At 41.9% G+C, this 22,327-nt stretch overlaps 1 protein-coding gene across 1 annotated transcript in view; it reads left to right on the top strand.

The window, feature by feature from the left end:
• The first annotated feature begins 4,345 nt into the window (after positions 1–4,345).
• The window catches only part of MTMR4 (myotubularin related protein 4), a 60,236-nt gene continuing 42,254 nt past the window's right edge, over positions 4,346–22,327 (top strand). Inside the window, exons 1-2 of the mRNA XM_063298837.1 lie at positions 4,346–4,367; positions 13,305–13,366. Coding sequence (XP_063154907.1) covers positions 13,364–13,366 — 3 coding nt within the window. The 5' untranslated portion in view covers positions 4,346–4,367; positions 13,305–13,363. The remainder of the gene's footprint in view (positions 4,368–13,304; positions 13,367–22,327) is intronic.

Below are 22,327 nucleotides of genomic sequence, written 5' to 3'. Positions count from 1 at the left end.
ACTCTCAAGCAACCAGAAACTACATTTATCTGGCATCTATGGGTGCCAGTTAACTGAGAGTTAACTGTATAAGGCAGGTCACATGCTTGATCAGTAAGATCAATTCCATTGACTCCACTCACAGGAGTCATCGGTTCGGAATGCTTTGGAATTAGGGCAAAATAGATATACTTAGCCTTTTGTATGATTAACACCTCTATTTTGCACCTACTTGGAGCAAAACAAACAGAGAAACTATTTATACAAAAAGATGTTTAGAACATTTCTACCCCATCAGTTAGATCTCCAAAGAGTTTCCAATGTAGTGTAACGATTGCCTAAACCCAAATACTCAGTCTCACAAGCTCGGGCTTAAAGATAACTGATTTATTAAAGGAATAGTATGCAAATACAGAGAAAGCTGAGAATGAGCAAAAGCGCGCCAAATACAAACTTAAAAGCCTTGCTTGTAAGCAGGTCCCGCCCCGTCGCCCGTCAGGACGCTCCCCCTCCCAGGTGCCGGAAGCCGTCGGACGCGCCTGGGAAAGTAACCTTGAACAGGAGCGCAAACCCAAACATGCATTCCAAGCCCTCAAAACAATGGAGGGCGAAAGAATGGAAAAACCCCGGGTAAAGGAACACGGAATAGAGAATGACATGTGAAACGTTACAATGTTAACCAGACATTAGAATGAGAACATGACATGTAGCTTCTCCTGTAAAAGAGACCAAATATACAGTACAAATGATGCAAAGCAAATACACAATTTAAATTGGTGTAAGAGAGGTAAAGAATTGGGGGTTCTTCCAGACAGAGATTTTTTTCGTGCTTCTAATTATAACATATAGTTTGGCTATTCTATTTTTTCCTGCTTAACAGATTTTTATAGCAGAAAAAAGGACTGAAGGAACAGTTAAGCTGTGATGGAGGAAATCATAAGGGCAGTTTATTTTTATTACATTTCTGATTTATTATATTTCTCTGGCCAGATTATACAGAAAATTAAAATATCAGTAAAACCAAATACTAACAGTAAAACTGCAGGTTACAAATGGAAGATGATGACTGTACTCATCAAAATTCCCTGAACAAACTGCACACATAAAAAAGCCTTTTCTGGAAAGGTCCGAAGTCAATACAAACACAGGATGGAACCAAATTGTGGGTATCTTGGATGTAGATTGTGTTCCTCATGAAGCCCCATCAATGGCTTCATGTCTTTAAAAATGTTAAAATAGTATCTACAGATTTGAGATTAAGGTTGATTAATCAAAAATTGTATTTAGGGTGAATTGGCCTCCTCAAAGAATGTATTTGAAAGGATGGACATCCTTTTTTTTTTTTTTTATGCTGGAGCCATAAAAAATTTGAAGGTTCTGTGAATCCATGTGATGTGGTCATGTGATCATTTAGTATATTTGGGGATAGTATATAATGTATATTAGCAGATTTATGGGGAAATCTTCAAATGTTACAGCTGTTAATGTAATGTTGAATTATATACCAAAGCTTTGGAATGTGACTTTACGAATTTGGGAATTTTGGGAATTATGATTGTATAAAGCATGGAAGTTGGCTAAAAGAATTATATTAAGAAATTGAAAAGTGATATTATTCCAGGAATGGTTGTCAGAAACATGTGATTTACAGTATCTATTTTGGAAAAGGCAGTATTTTCTACTAATCAAAGGATGCAGGAATACTGTTACTATGACAGAGATTCCATGATATATCTTACAGTAATACCTTGCATTGTTCATATCATAGTGAGGGCACAGGTGGAAAAATTATTGTTTAATGCCTGCTAGCAGACGCTTATTTATTTATTTATTTGATTGATTGATTGATTTCTATAGCTGCCCATTTCAGCAAGTGACTCTGGGCGGCTTACAACAATAAAACCATAAAACAATTACAATTAAAACAGTTAAAATATAAAATAAATACAAAATAAATATACATGGCTGCCAATGCATGGATGTTAATACAGCCAAGAGACAGGACCATCCACACGCTCGAGGCCCCAGGCCCGGGCACAAAGCCAGGTCTTCACGGCCTTACGAAAGGCCAACAGGGTCGGGGACACCCTAATTTCTGGAGGAGGGATGTTCCAGAGGGCAGACACTATGGAGGTGAAGGCACGCCTTCTAGTTCCTGCCAGCCGACACTCCCTGGCTGACAGGACCTGCAGCATACCCAACCTACTAGATCGAATTGGACAGGCAGAAACAACTGGGAGAAGGCAGTCCCTTAGGTAATCCGGCCCCAAGCCATGAAGGGCTTTAAAGGTGACAACCAGCACCTTGGATTGCACCTGGAAGCACACTGGCAACCAATGCAGCTCACATAGCAGTGGTGTTACATGTGCCGAGGAGCCAACACTATTTACTATCCATGCAGATGCATTCTGCACCAGTTGAAGCTTCCGAATGCTCTTCAAGGGCAGCCCCATGTAGAGCGCATTACAGTAGTCCAGACAGGAGGTTACGAGGGCATGAGTGACCGTGAGCAAAGCCTCTCGGTCTAGGAATGGGCACAGCTGGCGCACAACCCAAAGATGTGCAAAGGCCCTCCTAGCCATGGCTGCCACCTGCTCTTTGAGCAGGAGCCGTGAGTCTATGAGGACCCCCAAATTGCACACCGGGTCCGTCTGGGGCAGTGCAACTCCATCCAAGACCAGAGGTGGAAAAACCTTAGCACTGGGAGGCCCACAAACCCTTAGCACCAGGAGGCCCACAAAGCTTGTGGTTAAGTTTCAAGAGGATGTGGGTCAAACAGCAGGTATCTGAGAGTTGGAGGAAAGTCTGCTGTACTTGGGAAAAAGGGGAAGAAGACTGCTTTCGAAATCTGTACTTGGAGAAAGGAAGACTGGTTTCAAGGTATTCAAAACCCACCGAGTGACCTTGTAATGGGATCACTGCTGACCTAGTTGTAACCTAAAGGCTAATTAGCATAGTAGAATGCACACCCCTAAGGTGGGGGGTTTAGAAAACATAGAACATGCTAAGGAATATTATGGGATAGTGTGCAGTATGTAAGGTTACTGCGCAAGTGCTAAAAGAATCAGCCAATAAAGAGATTTTGTTGCCTTTATTTCCTTGCTAGAAAATGAATAACAGAGAAGTCAGGTGTGTTGCTTGGGGCTCTTGCACTCCGGCAGGAGCCCCCTCTTGTTGCTGTGCAAAGAAATAAGAGAATTGGGTGACAACTCGTGCCGAGTCACGGGCCTTCTTGGCCAACAATAGTGAATTCATTGGTAAACCAGTTACTATTGATAAGTATAAAATACTAGATTTTTTTCATTCTGAGTCTGCATTTTTAGTTTGTACTTTTAATTTTTTTTAATTGTCTTTAAGATTAAAGATTGTTTTGTTAAAAACAATAGCGTGCTCCTCCCTTGAGACTCAGAGTACAGCCACACATCCCTCTAGCTTCACCCCGAAGACCGTGACGGCCTATAGTTTACGATCACAGCCTCATCAGCGACCCTTCTCCCGTCCTTCCCGGCTCACAGCCAAGGCCGCTTCCCCAGATGAAAGGGGCGCTTCCCACCTTCACCCGACCAAGCTTTCCCTCATGATCAGCCAATTATCAGGGCAGCCACTGGTAAATTTAGTTAGCGCCACTTACATAGTTCAATAAGATGATTATTAGTTTACATAATATGAGTTGATAGTAGTGTACAGATTATGAAAATGCACGCATCCACGGCTGGACACATTAATTACTAGCCTTTACCACAGCTACTCGCCCACTCACTCCTTCCTTTCAAGCAATACCAAAGGTATAGACTAATTGGCCCATACAAGCCAAGGTCCCGCCCTGTCTTTTGATTGGGCTAAAACGGAGGCGTAGTAGAGGCGGGGCGATACGATTGAACAGGGACGGTGGGAGTAACACCGAGAGACTTAAATTGGTACGGAACTGTCTTTCTGCTGCAGCACCCAGGCGCGCCTCTTTTCACAGCCAATCAACAGGAACATTTCACTTCCCTCCCTTCTTTCGACAGCACTGAGGGGAAAATGGCCGTAGGAACCTTTTTTTTTGTCTCTCATCCTGACTGGCTAGCGTGAAGGACGCGCTGTGATTTCTCATTGGCCACCGTGGCCCGCCCCTTCCCCTCCCACTCATTTCCTTCCTCCCTTGTCACGTTGGAGCAGAGTGATTGACGGGAGCGACGACCAATCTGAGCACCACATGCGAAGAATTGTCTCCTCCAGGAGGCGCAATCTCGGTTTCCGGATTGGATCTCTGCGACGGGCGTTGATTGGCTGACAGTGGGTACTGTGAGGGAGTGGCTGGAGAGGCAGGTGGGCGGGAGCTGCGCGAGGCGCCTGAGGTGGGAGCAGCGCCGTCAGGAGGAGGAGGAGGAGGAGGAGGAGCGCAGGTGAGGAGACCCCTTCGCGCTCGCTCAACCGGCCGCCCGCCCTCTCCCCTCTCTCCCCTCATTCTGCGGTGGCGGCGACGGGGTTCGTGGGTGGGGCCTTGATGTCTCCGGGCCTCGCTTCGTTTTGGAGGAAGAAAGCGAAGGCCCAGGCCGGACGCCTTTCCTTCATTGCTGTCAGTCTTAAAAGCGAGGGGAGGAGCCACGACAAACCTCGCCCTGTTGGGGGGCGTATCAGGCCACACCCCCAATGTGCTAACGAGGTGTCAGGCGAGCTTTGAACATGCTCAGGAGAACGCCGGTTTGAGTGGGCCTAGTTCTTACACTTTAATGAAACTTCGTTTCTTGAGTATGTGTAGAATCTTTTTTAAGTAGGCTTCCCTTTATTTTTCCTGTCTTCCTCTCCTGCAATGTCTAGTGCCGTTTCTTAAGTGGGAGGAGCTTTGGGAAACCATGCCTCCTATTGTTCAAGCATATTTGCATAAAAATCAAAATCGCAAGCCGGTACTCAGTTGCGCTGTTGCGCTTTGCTCATATCAAGGCAGGCTTAGGTTTGTTTGTTACAATAAAATTCTATCATCTGTCTGTCAAGGTGGTTTTTACTATTAAATTTTACTATTAAATTACTATTTACATTTTACTATTTATCCTATAGCAATATTATATTTATACTACAGATTGGGGCTTCAGAACTCAGTCTTGAACATTTTTTGTCTAAGAAGAAAGCCCTGATTAATTAAACAGCACTTTTAAATGTTAGCTTTTAAAGTGAAGGTTCTTTAAGTAAAAAGTATTCATATATGAAGTGCATATAACAATGTTTTTCTTTAAAAATTAAAACAAAATTAAAAGTGGAGGCTGCTTTCCTCTACTATTATATAGAAGGGAATGCTTCTAGGACTATGCCTAACCATAACCCTGTTGTGATATGTGTGTGTATATATATATGTGTGTTATCTAAAAATAAAGATGTGTCTTTTAAGAATTTTATTTATATGGACATTTAGGAAAACCTACATGATTTTAATGCTATGATTGTAAGGGCAACCTGTGCAGCTTCATAGCATAAAAATGGCAATTTTATCCAGTGTGACTTTGTGCTTTTTTAAAAAAAAGGCTAAAATTGCTGTGTTTAAGATTGTTTGGTTTCGTATAGTAGTTTGCCCTAGAATCAGTGGCCATTTAATCCAGCTATCTCCACCTTCCTGCTAATGTGGGACTCCATATTAAGAAAGAATCCTTGACAGAAGACTATCCGGCTTCTGCAAAGGAATGCTTACCAACTACCTTGCAATTTGTTCTACAGACAAGCTATTCCTGCCTTAGGTACTTTTTCTTAAGATTGAAATGGAATCTGTCTTCCTGTACTTGACCATTATTCCATGTCCTGCGCACTGGGCTGCAGTGGAACAAGTCATGGCCTTTTCTGTATCATTGATTCCCTTTATATTTGAAAAATAGTATCATAGTCATCCTCTGTTATCTTTTCTCTAAGTTAAACCTGCCTGTTCCTTCTCATAAAATGGATAATCCTCACTGCTTTTCTATACATCTGTTCCAGTTTCTGTGAATCCCACATCCTGTACTTTTGATTATTTTTTCCTAAGTGATGAGTTTTTAATTTGTCTCTATAAAATTTCATTCTGTTATTTTCAGAAGAGTTCAGCTATTTTCCTCCCTCCCATAAAATTCTCTTTCCGTACATTTGGAAGGAATTTCCATTAGTGATGCTTACCCCAGGTGATAGTGCTATAACGAAGTAAAAGCCTGCATAAGGTGCACAGAGTAATGTAAATCCACAATATATTAGTCCAAAGCGGTGGTTTCCACTAAAAAGTTGATATTCTTCTGTACTGTTTTGTAAGAGGCAGATCGTGGTCAAGTCTGTGCATGTATCCAGTACTTTATTTTTTTCTCTAGATAGGCACCAAGGGCTGTTGATCTGAGTTTTAAACTGAGTTTGTACTAGGAAAAAGACATGTAAAATACATATGTGCCATGTAATGTGTTTTCTTCAATTGGATACTTTAATAGCTGATATTGTGTGATGATTTTGAGGAGCAAATACTGAAAAAATTAAGTTTGTACATTTAGTCTTCATAGAGACTCACATCTATATATAAAAAGGATGTTGGAAACAGCCTCTTCTCTGCTTGTATTGCAAGAATCTTTTTCATTTTGAATTGAATTGATACCTTAACACCATAAAAAAGAGCAGTATTGAATTGGAGATTTTCCAGATAGAAGGCATATATTCTTCCACTGAATAATGGGTTCTCCCCAGATGTGATTTTTGAACCATGGCTTCATAAGAACTCTAAAATGTGATGAGGGGATTGTAGATTGGGCCTTGATTTTCCAAAGTGAGGGGACTCAGAAAGGATCTCTATTATCCTCCTTTCTTAAATCCTTCATGTAGGCGTATAAGAAGAATGTACGGTATATATTGTGAAGTAGCCCTGTGTTCACTTTGATATTAAATATCTTTTGAAATGAACTATAACTTTAAATAAAAGAGGCTAATATTGGTTCATCCAGAACATCTTAATTCCTAAAAGCAGGAGACAATTGACATGTTCATGATCTGTGAGATATGACAGAGGTGGCTTGGTATATGATTGGTTGCTTGGAGATAAATGATGGCTGACAGCAGCTTAAAGCATGAAATACCATAGAGTTCATTGTGGCTTACTCTCAGAGAAGTGGATACAAGATTGCAGTGCAGTTAAATGAGTTGACTGATCAGTATTTGCATATAGCTTAGCTTATGTGCTAGCACAGCCAAGTGCCAGATCCAGCAGTATTCACTAACATGTACCACTGCCCATTCAGGGGCTCCATGTTGGCTGCTTCTGGAATAATTCAGTTTCTTGAATGAATAATCCAATTACTGAGTGCTTGAACTGTGATCAAAGGTAGAAGTGTAGGACATCCCTGTTTTTAAATAAGCATAAGCCAGTTTTCTGCTCAGAGGATTCCAGGCTGTAGTCCTAGACCCACTTACCTAGTAACAACTCCCCTTGAATTAAAAGGGATTTAATTCTGAGTAGATGTTATAGGATTGTTCAGCAGGAAAGCCTTGCTTAGCTTCTCTGGAGAAGGAACTTAGCTACAGCTATTTTGTTTTATTTAATATATGCCATCAACAACCCAAGACAACTGACTATACCTAATTCCCTTAGCTCTTATTTGCCAAATACTCACAGTAATGTGTTCACATTAAGCAGTAAGATAGTATGCTGTGGGCCAGATAGAATGCATCACTGCTACATTGGAACTATACTTCAAATACTGTGTGGAGTACCAGCAAGATATTTGGAGAGAATTATTGTCAAGGGAACAATTCACATGTAATAATTACTAATATGCTTCAGTGCAACAGAACTAATTTCTCATGAGTTTCAGACATCCTTCCCAGCAACCCTTCTGCTGCCCCTGCAACTGTACTTATTTCAGGAACTTCAAGTTGTGCATGAGTTACTGAAAGAGCAACTTGAGTAAACCAAGAACAGCTACAGTTTGGGTGACAGAATGTGAATGTCAGCAGAGCACCCGCCTATCCTGGGATAAGCATGGTTTAAGGGCCTGTATCACTGGACCCTGTGTTATCATGGATCATATGAATGTCATCACATACAAGGTGTAACTCGCTCTTTCAGTCTGCATCCGTTCTTTATTTCGTAGATTCCTTTTAGAGGTCATGTGGCTCATGCAGCCATGACTTGACTGCTACTCTGCTAGTAAAGGGGCCGAAGTAATACGAGATTCCAGATTCTTGATTTCTAGCTCCATTGAGCTGAGCTGTAGAGAGCTATGGAAATGGCCGTGAAGGGTGTATTCAGAAACGTTTATAGAAACAACAAAGGCAGAAGTATTCTTTAAGCCCTGGGAAAGGAGATAGTATTAGGAAGAATCTCAGGCTGGCTTCTCCCTGACTCGACGGGGAGGCAAGGTAAAAGACAAGCAGACTTGCAAGTTTCTGTTACTATAGCCTATCTCAGTAAACCATAGTTATAATGTTCTTGTGGAGTCAGTTTCTTGATCTGGTCTATCTTGTAGGGCTTACAGAAGCTGAAGAACGTTGTGGACTGGATAGGCTGTGGGCTGGAGAAGAAATCCTAGAAGGCGTAGTAGATGTCTATGCTCCTAAGCTGATTTCTAAATTCCATTCACATTTGGCAGCCAAGTCAGCTCATTTGCAGTTGTAGGAGTTGTAGCAAAGGAAGAGATATTATGGCCCTTCCTGTCACCCTCAGGGGAGGTAGAGGACCATGAAGAAGTACTTAGGAAGCCAGAAGCCTTTCTTAAGTTCAGACCCAAGCAATAAGGAGAGGCAGCATCAGGCCCTACTGCTCCTGTCTCAACTTAATCCAGAGTCTAGTTTACCCAGTCAGTGCTAATGTCAGACGTGTGGAAACCCAGAGATCAGGGAAATGGAGGGATTCATGGGTACACTGATAGACACCTAGTACAAGAAGATCTATTCTGAAGCTGATGCTCATCAGTATCAAGTTCACATTAGGAGCTTCTTTTTAAATAGTTTTGTCTTTGCAACATCGCACTGGAACCCTGCTTTGTTATAGTCAATCTTGACTCTAGTTCCTAGGCCTCTAGCCTTCTTGACCCTTACCTGACCATGTGAACACTATCTGTCTTCCCTTGGACTTTGGCTACTGATGAGAACTCTGATTCCTTTTGAATTGGACTGTATTTTATGACTACAACCTTGCCTGATGGACTTACAACCTGAATTGCTAACTAAGTAATTTCAGCCAGTGGCCAGAACAACATCTGTAGCATATGTTTTCATTGATTATGTACATCAAGTCAGTATCAGCTCTCAGTGACCATATAGATAGACTTTCTCCCGGATTCTCTGTCTCCAGCCCAGCCCTTCAGGTCTTCCAGTGGAGTTCCCATTGCTGCTGTAATCAGGGCTATCCACCTTGCTGCTGGTAGTCCTATTCTTCTCTTTCTTCCATCTTTTCCAGAATTATAGACTTCTCTGGAGATTATCATGTGTCCAAAATATGATACAGGTAGTCCTTGCTTAACGACCCTAATTGGGACCGGAACTTCCATCGCTAAGCGAAGTGGTCATTGGGTGAAACATCATGTGACCACATCACTTAGTGATGGCAGTTTCAGTACTCCCAGCTGCAGTTGTTAGGCAAGGACCTCATGCTTCTCCTGCCCTGCGCAAACTGCTGGCTCCATCCAGCTGCCTCCCCCGCCCCCAGCTGGGCCCAGCAAGCTCCCTTTGACAGACAAGGGTCTGTCGCCCTGCCACACTCCCCTCTGCTTCAACTCCCTCCACCCACCTATCTCCCTCCCATCTCTGCCCTTTTGGCCACCCTCCACTCCACCACTGCCTACCCCGCCACCCCCCAGCTATCTAACCCTGCCACCTTTGCTATCTTCTTCCTCCCACTGCTGGCCCAGGATCCAGGGGCTGGGTGAGGGCATGGCCCCAGGACACGCATGGCAGGGTAGCGGAGCCTTGTCTGCCAAAGGGAGCTCGCCCGGCCCAGCTGGGGATGAGGCAGTGGGATGGAGCTGGTGGAGGAGACAGAGTGGTGGTGCGGGTGGTGGCTCCCAACAGCTGCCACTTTTGCCTGGGGAGCCACCACCCTCGCTACCGCCCTGCCTCCTTGGCCGGCTCCATCCCGCTGCCTCCCCAGCCAGGTCCGGCAAGCTCCCTTCGGCAGATGAGGTTCCGCCACCCTGCCGTGCTCACCACGCATGTCCTGGGGCCATGCCCTTGCCCAGTGCCTGGATCCCGGACCAGCATTGGGAGGAAAATGGTAAAGGTTAGCTGGGGGCGGCAGGGGTAGGCAGGCAGAGTGCAGAGCGGCCAAAGGAACTGGGAGGGGAGGGGAGTTGAAGCATGTGCTGAGGTCGTAAATGTGGGCCAGTTGCCAAGTGCCTGAATTTGATCACATGACCACAGGGGAAACTGTAACAGCCATAACTTCAAGGACTGGTTGTAACTACCATTCATTCAGCGCTGTCGTAACTTTGAATGGTCACTGAACAAATGGTTGTTAAGCAAGGACTACTTGTAATTTGAGTCTGGTCACATATGCCTCAAGTGAGAACTCTGAACTGTTTGTTTGTTTGTTTGTTTGCTTTCTTTCTTCACTATCCATGATATTCTCAGGGGTCTTCTCCAACACCAGAGTTTAGAAACCTCAATCCTCTCTCATCCTGCTTTTTCAAAATCCAATTTTTGCTACCATAAAGTATCCCAAGGAAAACCATTGCCTGCACAATTCTGAACTTAGTAGATACAGAGACATCATAGCATCTGAATACCTTTTCCAGGGCCTTTATTGCTGCCCTACCAAATCCTAGTTTGCAGTGTATTTTGGGACTGTTAGTTCCTTTACTGTTGATAGTCAGTCCTAAAAGGCAGAAACTATCTGCCACTTCAGTATCTTCTTTGTCAGTTCTAAGTCTGGTTGCTGTCCCTGTTGTCATTAGCTTATCTTTTCTTTCTATTTAATTGTCCCATTTTTTCACTGTGTTCCTTTCCTTTTTGTTTTATTATAGAGCTTGCTGATTATTATTATTATTATTATTATTATTATTATTTTATCCTGCCTTTTTTATATATTACTCAAGGCGGTGAATATACCTAATACTCCTGCCTGCTGTTTTCCCCACAACAACAGCTCTGTAAGGTGGGTTGGGCTGAGAAAGAGTGACTGGCCCAATCTCACTCAGCTGACTTTCATGCCTAAGGGAGGCCTACAACTCACAGTCTCTTGATTTTTAGGCCAGCACTTTAACCACTACACCAAACTTGCTTTCATTTTGTGAGTTCAGTTATTAGTAGAGTCCTCAACATAGCACAGGTTATTGACATTCTCCAATTTTAAAACCATGCTCATTGGACAATTAAAAAAGCTTTCTCTTTCCTGTGCAATTACATGAGAATTCAGTCCACAATGTATGATCCATAGGTGTATTTATAGGTTTAATATAGACCAAAGTTACGGTGAAGTAGATCAGGCTTAGAGCGTTTGTGCCAGTCATCTCTAAGGATTGGAACAAGTGCTATTGATGTTCTATATTTTTGTATTGAAATTTATTTTCAGGAACTGAAATAGCAAATCATTTAGAATGAACAGATTCCATGACAAAGGAGTATGCATTTCTTTTCCTCTTTCCTTAAAATACTGGGATCCCTGCTGAATCAGACCTGTGTTCCATTTATTACAACATTCTGTTAACAGTTTGTCAGCCCTTCAAGGAAGGCTAGGTTAAGAAACAGACTGAACAAGGATTTCTGGAATGCTACTTTTAGGCTAGAGTAACAGAATCTTGTCCCACTGCCCCCTCTTATACAAAACAATCAAGGTGAGTTATTCTGAATTTCTTTCCTACACCTTCTCCTTTCCCAGGACTGATTTGTTTTTTATTTTGTCTTAACGGTTTTTGCATTCCTTCATCAGGGTTATCTTCATACTCCTCTACGCCATATGGTGCTCAACTAGATGTTCTTCCTCACTGTTTGCTCTTTAGTAATTGATAGAGATATAGATGCCAAAAATGGAGAATCCATATAGCCAATTGGACTGATAGAAATTTCCATTAAATATTTATTTCACCCCATATTTATTCTTTCCAACTTAGCAAAATGGGACCAAATTTGGTGGGGGAGGAGAAGCTGTTTAAAAAAAATTTGAATTAGAGAAAGAGCCAGAGCAGTGCAGGGGCTGTGGAGGAAGAAGAAACCTGAAAAAATTCCCCAGAGGTATCCTTATGGGATAGGCAATTGGATATCAGCTTGGAATCTTCCATTCTAAGTCCCCTTCCTTTCTGATCACATGGCCCAGAAAAAGACATGTGCAGTTCATCAACATGTTTCCCATTGTACACAGAAACACAACACAGATGCCACACAAGGGCGAAGCGGAAACATAGACACAATGCATCATTTTCCTGTAAAGAAATGGAGATGCCTGCCATAGCCCCTGCTGGTAAAAAGGTTGGAAAAAATTCCAGAGGTGATTGGTTTCCCCTACCTTGTTGTTCTTTGCAACCTAGCAGAAGGTTGGAAGGAAGTTATGTAAAGGGGTGTGGGAATCCTGTCGACCTACCAAGTCTCAAGAAGAAAAGGCTAAATCTGGTATAGCAGAAGAAGCTGGCAAATGAAAGATCAAGTTTGACAATGGGCCAGATCCATCCAGAGGCTGAGGAGGAAAGCATTGTAGAAAAATATATCCTCAAATGTACTTATGGGAGGGGCGATTAGGTAGTGGCTCAGAATGCTGCAAAGTACTCCATTCTAAGCCTCTCCCCCTCCCTCCTCTTCTCTGGTCAACAAAACATGGACAGTATGAGAGTGAAAACACATGTACACTGGGGCAGCACAAAAAATATCCACTCTGATTAGACCCTCATTCATGCACACAGTAATACATGTGCCCTGTCCAGGGTTTTATAATTGAGGAAATAAACCTCGGTTAAAATAAATACAATGTAGCCCCAGTTAGATTCTCACAGATACCATAGATACACACTTTTATTCCAACTGTAAATAATTGATTTAAAGCAAGGAGCAGCTTAAATCAGAAGCCAGATTTTTGTTCTGCTAAATTTCCTGTTCAGTAACTATTCTTTTTTGTATTTCTCTTATTATAGCCGGTTGTTGAGGCATGCTCTAGGAGCAGTGGTAGATTCATGTACTTTGTTCTTTCACCTTTGTAGCTACAAAGAGGGAGGAGTTTAACAATTTACTCTCTCCTGCTTTCTTGGACAGTTTTACTATTTCATTCTGGGTGCAGTGTTGCATGATAGGCTGTAGGTATTCATACCATTTAATGCTTTAAATCCTGATGTTGTAGAAGAGCACTTAAGGAGGATTTGCTTTTGCTTCTGATTGCATCTTGCTGATCCAGTATCTACCCGGCCTTTCTTTTCTTTTCCCTGTAGGCGGATCTTCAGCAGCAGTTCTGGAGAAAATCAGAGAGGGCTGGCAACCAGAGAAAACCATGGTGAATGTGATTTTTATTTCCATTTCATTCTGTTGTGTGTTTGCAAAGCTTAACTGTAGTGGCTGGAGAGGACTCGTTCCATAATTGCTTGATGTCGATTTCTGTAACAGTGTATGAAAGATAAGAATGTGCTACAGAAAGAGCTGAAATGGAGCTGATCCAAGTTCAAGCATTGCAGAACTGAGGTAGATATAGCATGGTTCGGTTAGAGTAGGATTTTTTCTAACTATTTTATTGTTGGCTTTCGGTATAATATGTTGATTCCACAAAAGGGATGCTGCTAATAAGACAGGGATGTAAAAAGAAATTGGATAGGAGTCAAAGGGAATATCCATCCCCAGGAATGTGAAAGGAACTACTCTAGATTTTTAATCCTGTGGACAAGGCCTTTCTTTTCTATAGCAGTTACCAGTCATTTAGCAGAGTTGTGAATTTGTGATTATATTCTTAAATGATCACTGGAAGAAAATGCCCATAGTGTTTTGCTGGTTAGAGGGACACTGATAGGATCTGTTCACACAGCACACAAAGCAATCATATTCATTCATAACGTGGTTTATTTGCTCAAGCATATCATGTTATGTGAACATAGCAATAATTTTGCTCACCTGAGATGTACACCTGAGATGTATTAACTTGGTCTGAACTTAGCCATAGCATGAATTCTGCTATGTGATTACAAAAGCATCTAGCTATAGTTTTATGAAGGAGATTAGAATACATGTTGTTGTTTATTCGTTCAGTCGCTTCTGACTCTTCGTGACTTCATGGACCAGCCCACGCCAGAGCTTCCTGTCGGTCGTCAACACCCCCAGCTCCCCCAGGGACGAGTCCGTCACCTCTAGAATACCATCCATCCACCTTGCCCTTGGTCAGCCCCTCTTCCTTTTGCCCTCCACTCTCCCTAGCATCAGCATCTTCTCCAGGGTGTCCTGTCTTCTCATGATGTGGCCAAAGTATTTCAGTTTGGCCTTTAATATCATTCCCTCAAGTGAGCAGTCTGGCTTTATTTCCTGGAGGATGGACTGGTTTGATCTTCTGGCAGTCCAAGGCACTCTCAGAATTTTCCTTCAACACCACAGTTCAAAAGCATTGATCTTCCTTCTCTCAGCCTTCTTATGGTCCAGCTCTCGCAGCCATATGTTACCACGGGGAACACCATTGTTTTAACTATGCGGACATTTGTTGTCAGTGTGATGTCTCTGCTCTTAACTATTTTATCGAGATTTGTCATGGCTCTTCTCCCAAGGATTGAGCGTCTTCTGATTTCCTGACTGCAGTCAGCATCTGCAGTAATCACACCTAGAAATACAAAGTCTTTCACTGCTTCAACATTTTCTCCCTCTATTTGCCAGTTATCAATCAAGCTGGTTGCCATAACCTTGGTTTTTTTCAGGTTTAGCTGCAAGCCAGCTTTTGCATTTTCTTCTTTCACCTTCATCATAAGGCTCCTCAGTTCCTCTTTGCTTTCAGCCATCAAAGTGGTATCATCTGCATATCTGAGATTGTTAATGTTTCTTCCAGAGATTTTAACTCCAGCCTTGGATTCCTCAAGCCCAGCACGTCGCATGATGTGTTCTGCATACAAGTTGAATAGGTAGGGTGAGAGTATACAACCCTGCCGTACTCCTTTCCCAATTATAAACCAGTCCGTTGTTCCGTGGTCTGTTCTTACTGTTGCTACTAGGTCGTTATACAGATTCTTCAGGAGGCAGACAAGATGACTTGGTATCCCCATACCACTAAGAACTTGTCACAATTTGTTATGGTCCGCACAGTCAAAGGCTTTAGAATAGTCAATAAAACAGAAATAGATGTTTTTCTGAAACTCCCTGGCTTTTTCCATTATCCAGCGGATATTGGCAATTTGGTCCCTAGTTCCTCTGCCTTTTCTACACCCAGCTTATACATCTGGCAATTCTCGCTCCATGAATTGCTGAAGTCTACCTTGCAGGATCTTGAGCATTACCTTACTGGCAAGTGACATGAGTGCCACTGTTCGATAGTTTGAACATTCTTTAGTGTTTCCCTTTTTTGGTATGGGGATAGAAGTTGATTTTTTCCAGTCGGATGGCCATTCTTGTGTTTTCCAAATTTGCTGGCATATAGCATGCATTACCTTAACAGCATCATCTTGCAAGATTTTGAACAGTTCAGCTGGGATGCCGTCGTCTCCTGCTGCCTTGTTATTAGCAATGCTCCTTAGGGCCCATTCAACCTCACTCTTCAGGATGTCTGGCTCTAGCTCACTGACCACACCATCAAAGCTATCCCCGATATTGTTATCCTTCCTATACGGGTCTTCCGTATATTCTTGCTACCTTTTCTTGATCTCTTCTTCTTCTGTTAGGTCCTTGCCATCTTTGTTTTTGATCATACCCATTTTTGCCTGGAATTTACCTCCGATGTTTCTAATTTTCTGGAAGAGGTCTCTTGTCCTTCCTATTCTATTGTCTTCTTCCACTTCCACGCATTGCCTGTTTAAAAATAATTCCTTATCTCTTCTGGCTAACCTCTGGAATTTTGCATTTAATTGGGCATATCTCCCCCTATCGCTGTTGCCTTTTGCTTTCCTTCTTTCTTGGGCTACTTCTAGTGTCTCAGCAGACAGCCGTTTTGCCTTCTTGGTTTTCTCTTTCTTTGGGATGTATTTTGTTGCCGCCTCCTGAACAATGTTGCAAACTTCTGTCCATAGTTCTTCCGGGACCCTATCTACTAAGTCCAGTCCCTTAAATCTATTCCTCACCTCCACTGCATATTCCTTAGGAATATTAGCGAGCTCATATCTAGCTGATCTGTGGGTCTTCCCTAATCTCTTTAGTCTGATCCTAAATTGTGCAAGAAGAAGTTCGTGATCTGAACTACAGTCAGCTCCAGGTCTTGTTTTTACCGACTGTATAGATGTGCGCCACCTTTGGCTGCAAAGGATGTAGTCAATCTGATTTCGGTGTTGTCCATCTGGTGAAGTCCATGTATAAAGCCATCTCTTAGGTTGTTGGAAGAGTGTTTGAGTGTTAGGTTGTTTATGCAGAGTGAGTTGTCTTGGCAAAATTCTATCAGCCTATGTCCTGCTTCGTTTTGTTCTCCCAGGCCATACTTACCTGTCATTCCAGGTGTCATTTGACTGCCCACCTTAGCATTCCAGTCTCCTGTGAAGAAAATAACATCTCTTTTAGGCGTGTTGTCCAGTAGGTGCTGCAGATCCCCATAGAACTGCTCTACTTCAGCTTCTTTAGCATCTGTATTTGGGGCGTATATTTGGATCACTGTGATGTTAGATGGCTTGCCCTGAATTTGAATTGAGATCATTCTGTCGTTTTTTGGATTGTATCCAAGCACTGCTTTAGCCACTTGACTATTAATTATGAAGGCTACTCCATTTCTTCTGTGGTCCTCTTGTCCATAGTAGTAGATCTGGTGGTCGTTTGATGTGAAGTGGCCCATTCCAGTCCATTTCAGTTTACTGATGCCCAAAATGTCTATCTTTAATCTTGACATCTCCCCAATAACCACATCCAATTTGCCCTGGCTCATAGATCTTACATTCCAGGTTCCAATGGTGTGTTGATCCTTAGAACATCGGATTCGCCGTTCACCACCAGCACCGTCGGCCACTAGCCGTCCTTTCGGCTTTGAGCTAGCTGCGTCATCACGTCTGGGGCTAGTTGAACTCATCCTCTGTTCCTCCCCAGTAGCATTTTGACCATCTTCCGACCTGGGGGTCTCATCTTCCGATGGTATACCTACATATCTCTGGTTGTACTGATCCATTTAGTTTTCACGGCAAGAATACTGGGGTGGGTTGCCATTACCTTCCCCAGGGATCGCATTTAGTCTGACCTCTCTGTCATGACCTTCCTGTCTTGGGTGGCCCTTCACGGTTTAGCTCATGACATCATTGAGGTGCTCAAGCTCCAGCACCACGACAAGGTAATGATCCTTTGCTGAAGAGAATACACATACATGTAATTTTTTATATCTAATTATGTAAGTTTGCTATTGAGTCCATTGAAGTTGGGTGACTAATAAATTCAAATAAATAAATAAAATTGACTGATTGCATACATATGTACTCTCATACCCATCAGATTATTCCCTTTCAGGGTATCTAGTGTTATGCAGAGTGCAGAAAATAAATCTAAAAAATAAGCCAAAGAAATTAAAGGCATGAAGTAAGAAAAAGAAAATCTAGATGAAACTAGTTTACATCAATACTATTCAGTATTACCTCTCCATACTTTTCTACTCTTACAAATTATCCTTGCTTCTACCACATCCGTGCACCAATTCATACCTTGCTGTCCATTCTGTAAATTTCTCGTATCTCTTTTCTTGAGGATCACATCTGCTTCATCTAACTATGACATTATAGAGGGGCATCTAAGTTCTAACTGAAGAAGCTCACTTGAAGTGGAACAGGAAACTTGCAGTAAGGTTCTGATGAATTTGGATTGAATGGTTTCAAAATGTGAATAATCAGAATATGTGCGGAACCAAGCACTGAACAATAGTAGGCTCAGTACCTTGGTATTGAAAACTTTAATGATTGCAGAGAACAATGTGTTTTCATTGCACCTGGCAAACCTAATGACTGCACTGGCAACTTTGTGAGCTTGATCAGGTAGTCAATTTCTTAGTGACCTGCCAAAGAACAAAAATCTACCTGTTCACTCCCTGCCTGCGGTAAAGCTGCGTTCCACTTCCTGTATGTTATGTTATTTATTTATATTTCAAATTTCTATCACCACCCATCTCTCCCGAAAAGGGGACTCTGGGCGGTTATTTTGCTTATTGTCACCACTTGTATCCTTTTAATTCTGCCAAAAGCTTTCCCAGGCACACTTAACAGATTAATGTGAGTTGGTCTTCACTTTTTTCTTTAATGTTTCCTTTTGTATAGAGGAACAGTGGCAGCTTTCTTCATTCAAGAGGACAATATGTAGTCTTCACACATGAGCATTAAACAAGTCACAAAGCCACTGCATAAGCAAACCACATCCATATTTAGCATTTCTCCAGTTTAACTGTCTATACCTGCAGCCTTGCCATTTTGCAACTTTCTCTCAGGATTTATAATTTCCTTTACATCAGTATTTTTCATGGACATGAACATTTATGGAGTTCATTTCAACTCTGCTCTTTGCCATATCATTATTGTTCCCATACAATTCTCTAAAATACTCCTCCCAGCATTCCTTTAGCTCAGTTTCATCCCAAATCATCCCATCACATTTATTTTAAATTCCATTCATTTTGCTGGAGGCTTCTTGTTTAGCTCTTTTCATCCACTTCCAAATCATTTTTATTTCTATTTAAATCACTTTGTATTGTTTTTGTCTCTTTTGAGCGTAACAATTCCTTGATTTTTGACCACGTTCTTTGCAACTTTTTCTCTTGCTTCATGTTCTTTCATCATTTTTCAGCAATCATTTTCCTGTGTTTTTCCTCATTTGACAGTTTCTTTCAGCTCATTATTCCACTAAGCATCCTTTTTCATACTTCCTGTTAATAGAACTCCACACACTTCAGTGGCACTCTGTAATATAATTCTTTTCACTGTGTTCCAAACAGTTTCTGCGTCCTCTTTCCTTATTTCTACTTTCTATTCATTCTGTTGGGAAATTAATCATATTGTAATACTTTTGCATATAGGAGTTGTCTCTTCCTACAGTCATTCTCCTTGCACTCTAATTTCTTTCACATCTTTCCTTTGCTTGCATATAATTTCTTTTCCAAGACCTAAATACTTGGATCATGGGACACTACCAAGTAATACTCTGTCCCATACTCTTAGCACTCTTGTATCCTTGACTAACTCATTTAAACTTTCATTATAAAAATAAAACCAGCCACACTTTTCAATTCATTTTTTCCATGTATAGGCATAGGTAGACTTATGCTTAATCCACGTGTTTGAAACAGACACTTCTCTAAGCAGATATTTACCGAATGATAACTATTTTTATTCATTCTTGGGTCTCCAAATGGTCCAATATGTTTTTCTATTCTCTCATGTCATTCTCATTCATTCAGAATGTTGCAGTTTTTCCCAGAACTCATCCCTAATTCTTCCATTATCACCATTCACTGGAGTGTAACATGCAACTATCACCAAACCATGGATTTCTACTTTCATATGGACTCACAATAACCTAGACAATCCCACGTCATAGTTTTTGATATTCTAGCACTTTCATTCATGATTAAAACCTCCCTTCACTTCCCTGAATGTATTCATGAATTTTATTCCACAGAATCAAACTACCTTCATTCAAACTATTTTTTTTCCAATTCATTCATTAATTCATACTCTTCACCATTTACTCCTCTTTCATTACAGGTTGCAATCTTCCATATGCCATGATCATCACTGGATGGGCCCACAGCTATTGACTTCCGCTGCCCATCATGGCATTGTGTCATTTTCACATAATGTTTTGTAGTAAGTTAAAGAAGATGTAGACTTGGTTACCAGCCTTAGTTGTACCTGCCCCTCATGCAGCATTCCCTGATAACGGTAAGGACTGTAGCAGTTTCTATGCATTTTGGCCAGTATGCCATAAATGCAGCTGAGGCCTAGTTTTATTCCAAGGATGTTCACACTATTCTGTGGAAACTATGGTCTCTAATCTAGAAACCATCTTGCAATCACACGTGCTTTTACTGAATGCATCAAGATTTCACAAAATGTTCACAGTTGAAATGAACATAATGAAATTCAGAAGAAATAAATGTGGAAATGTTTATTTAGATACAAAAATCAAAAGTGTAGATATAGGATGGGAAATATCTACATTGGAAGCAGAGCCTGTGAAAAAGATTTTGTGTCCTCAGTGAATTCCAGCCACACACGATATGGCTCTTTAAAAAACTGATGCAATTTTCAGGCTGCATTAGAAGAGTAGTGTTTAAGTTACAGGAAATGATAATCCATTATTCTGTGTTAGGCTATATCTAACCTGTTGTTAATGTTAAATTGAACTTAGGTGCCACATTTTAAGAATATTTGTAAACAGTAGCATGTTCAGAAAAGAGCAGCCAGGTTAGTGAGAGGGGCAGAAACCAAGTCTTACAATAGTAGATGTTAAGAAAAAGAGCAAATTAAAGAATGATATGATAATTGTGTTCAAATACCTGAAAGCCTGTCGTGGATAGAACAAAGTTGTTCTTTGTTGTTCCAAGTAGGAGTCCAGAACCATGGAAATTACCGTGGAAAATGGGGACATTCCTAATAACGAGAGCTGTTTGGCAGTGGAACTGAATTCCAAGGTTATGGGTTGTCCTTTGTTGGAGATACTTAGGCAGAAGCTAGAAACCCTCTCTCATAGACATTGTACCTGCTGTAGAGGCTGACTCTACTGAAGAATTAAATGTCTTTTTTCTAACCAGGAAGGATTGAGCAGAGAGATGCTGAGGGGTGATAAATGACAGTTGGGAATTGGTGATAACAATTTCTAGTCATTGGGGGTTGGTTGCAGGGAAGGATTGTTGATGGCTAATGAAAGAAAAAGTGTAGCACATTCAACTCAGGTTGAGAGGTTTTTAAACAAGGATTCCTGGTGTCAAGGAATTATCACTGTAGAGAGGGGATAGTGACTTGTTTTGTGCGGTCAAGGTTCTTTTATTAAAATCATATTTTTGTATCTTGGATTGCACTCCTCATTGTCAGCTAGTCCTTAGGAACTGTGCACCAGCAAGACATGGCTATAAAATTTGCCCACACCAATTACAAGTGTGACAGGAAACAGTAGAAAATAAAGATAATTTCCTCTTTATTCCTGAGTTAAAGGGATCTGAAACAGGTGGTGGTAGCTTAAAGAAAAAAGAGTGATACTGCTGCATTTGGAAAATACCTCTGAGGATTCTAGCTGTTAAAAAGCCTATGGTATCAGGTATGCAAGAGAAGGGATAGGAATCTGAGCCAGAGAGAAAGGGCTGCCAGTACCGAAGCATCCTGGATTGCAGAATCTGTATTGAGCAGAAAATTGGACTAGATAATAGCCAAAGTTCCTTCCAGCTGTGATTCTATGAAAATGCATATTAACTTAAGCTTTTGGTCATGGTCTTTGTGCTCCACACATACGCATTATGTACATGTACAGGGCCTGCATCAATAACTTTCTAAAGCTGAAGATTTTTAATAGAAACTGCCCTGCCCACTGTGTACTGCTGTTCCTGTCATTTTTTTTTAAGCACTGCATAAGTGGGGCAATGGAAACACTCCGTATCTCTTTTGTGGCCATTTTTTTTTGCCTGAATCATAATTGGATTTCAGAAGAGAAAAAAAACCTTCATTATCTTTTGGGGATATTGAGATCCCTAACGTTGGGGCTAGCCTTTCTGCTGAGCTCTCGGACTTATGACTCACAGGTAGTCCTTGACCTACGACCACTTGTTCAGTGACCGTTTGAAGTTACGATGGCGTTGAATGAATGGTGGTTACAACTGGTTCTCGGAGTTCTGGCCATCACAGCACCCCCCGGGCACGTGGTCACAATCTGGGTGCTTGGCAACCGCTTCACACTTACCCTGCAATCACGTGCTCGCCATTTGCAACCTTCCCTGCTGGCTTCCCCAGAAAGTCAGTGGGGAAGCTGGCAGGGAAGGTGCAAGTTGCTGAGGTAAATCTCCCCCACCCATATACCCCCTCCCCCAGTCCCTCTGCATTTATGCTGTGCCTCTCAAGCACCCTCACGCACCCTCCCTGACCCGTGCCACGCATCTTGCACACACTTCTTGACCCATGCAGCACCCTTGCGCACCCTCTCCCATTTGATGTGTCTTGTAGGGTCTTGCCTGTATCCAGTGGCTCCTCCTCTGGGAAGTTGTTATTTTTGTGGGAGAGAGCACTTCCAGCAACTTCATCAAGTTTTGACTCCAACTTTGCCCTCAGTACTAAGTCAATTTGCTGCAAGGTTCCAATTATTATGGCGGAGTTCTCATTTTTGGTATTAGCTACAT

This window comes from Candoia aspera, chromosome 1 (assembly GCF_035149785.1).
Source record: "Candoia aspera isolate rCanAsp1 chromosome 1, rCanAsp1.hap2, whole genome shotgun sequence".
NCBI lineage: Eukaryota > Metazoa > Chordata > Lepidosauria > Squamata > Boidae > Candoia > Candoia aspera.
Note: the sequence above shows the minus strand (reverse complement) of the source record. Positions and strands in the feature narration are given on the sequence as shown.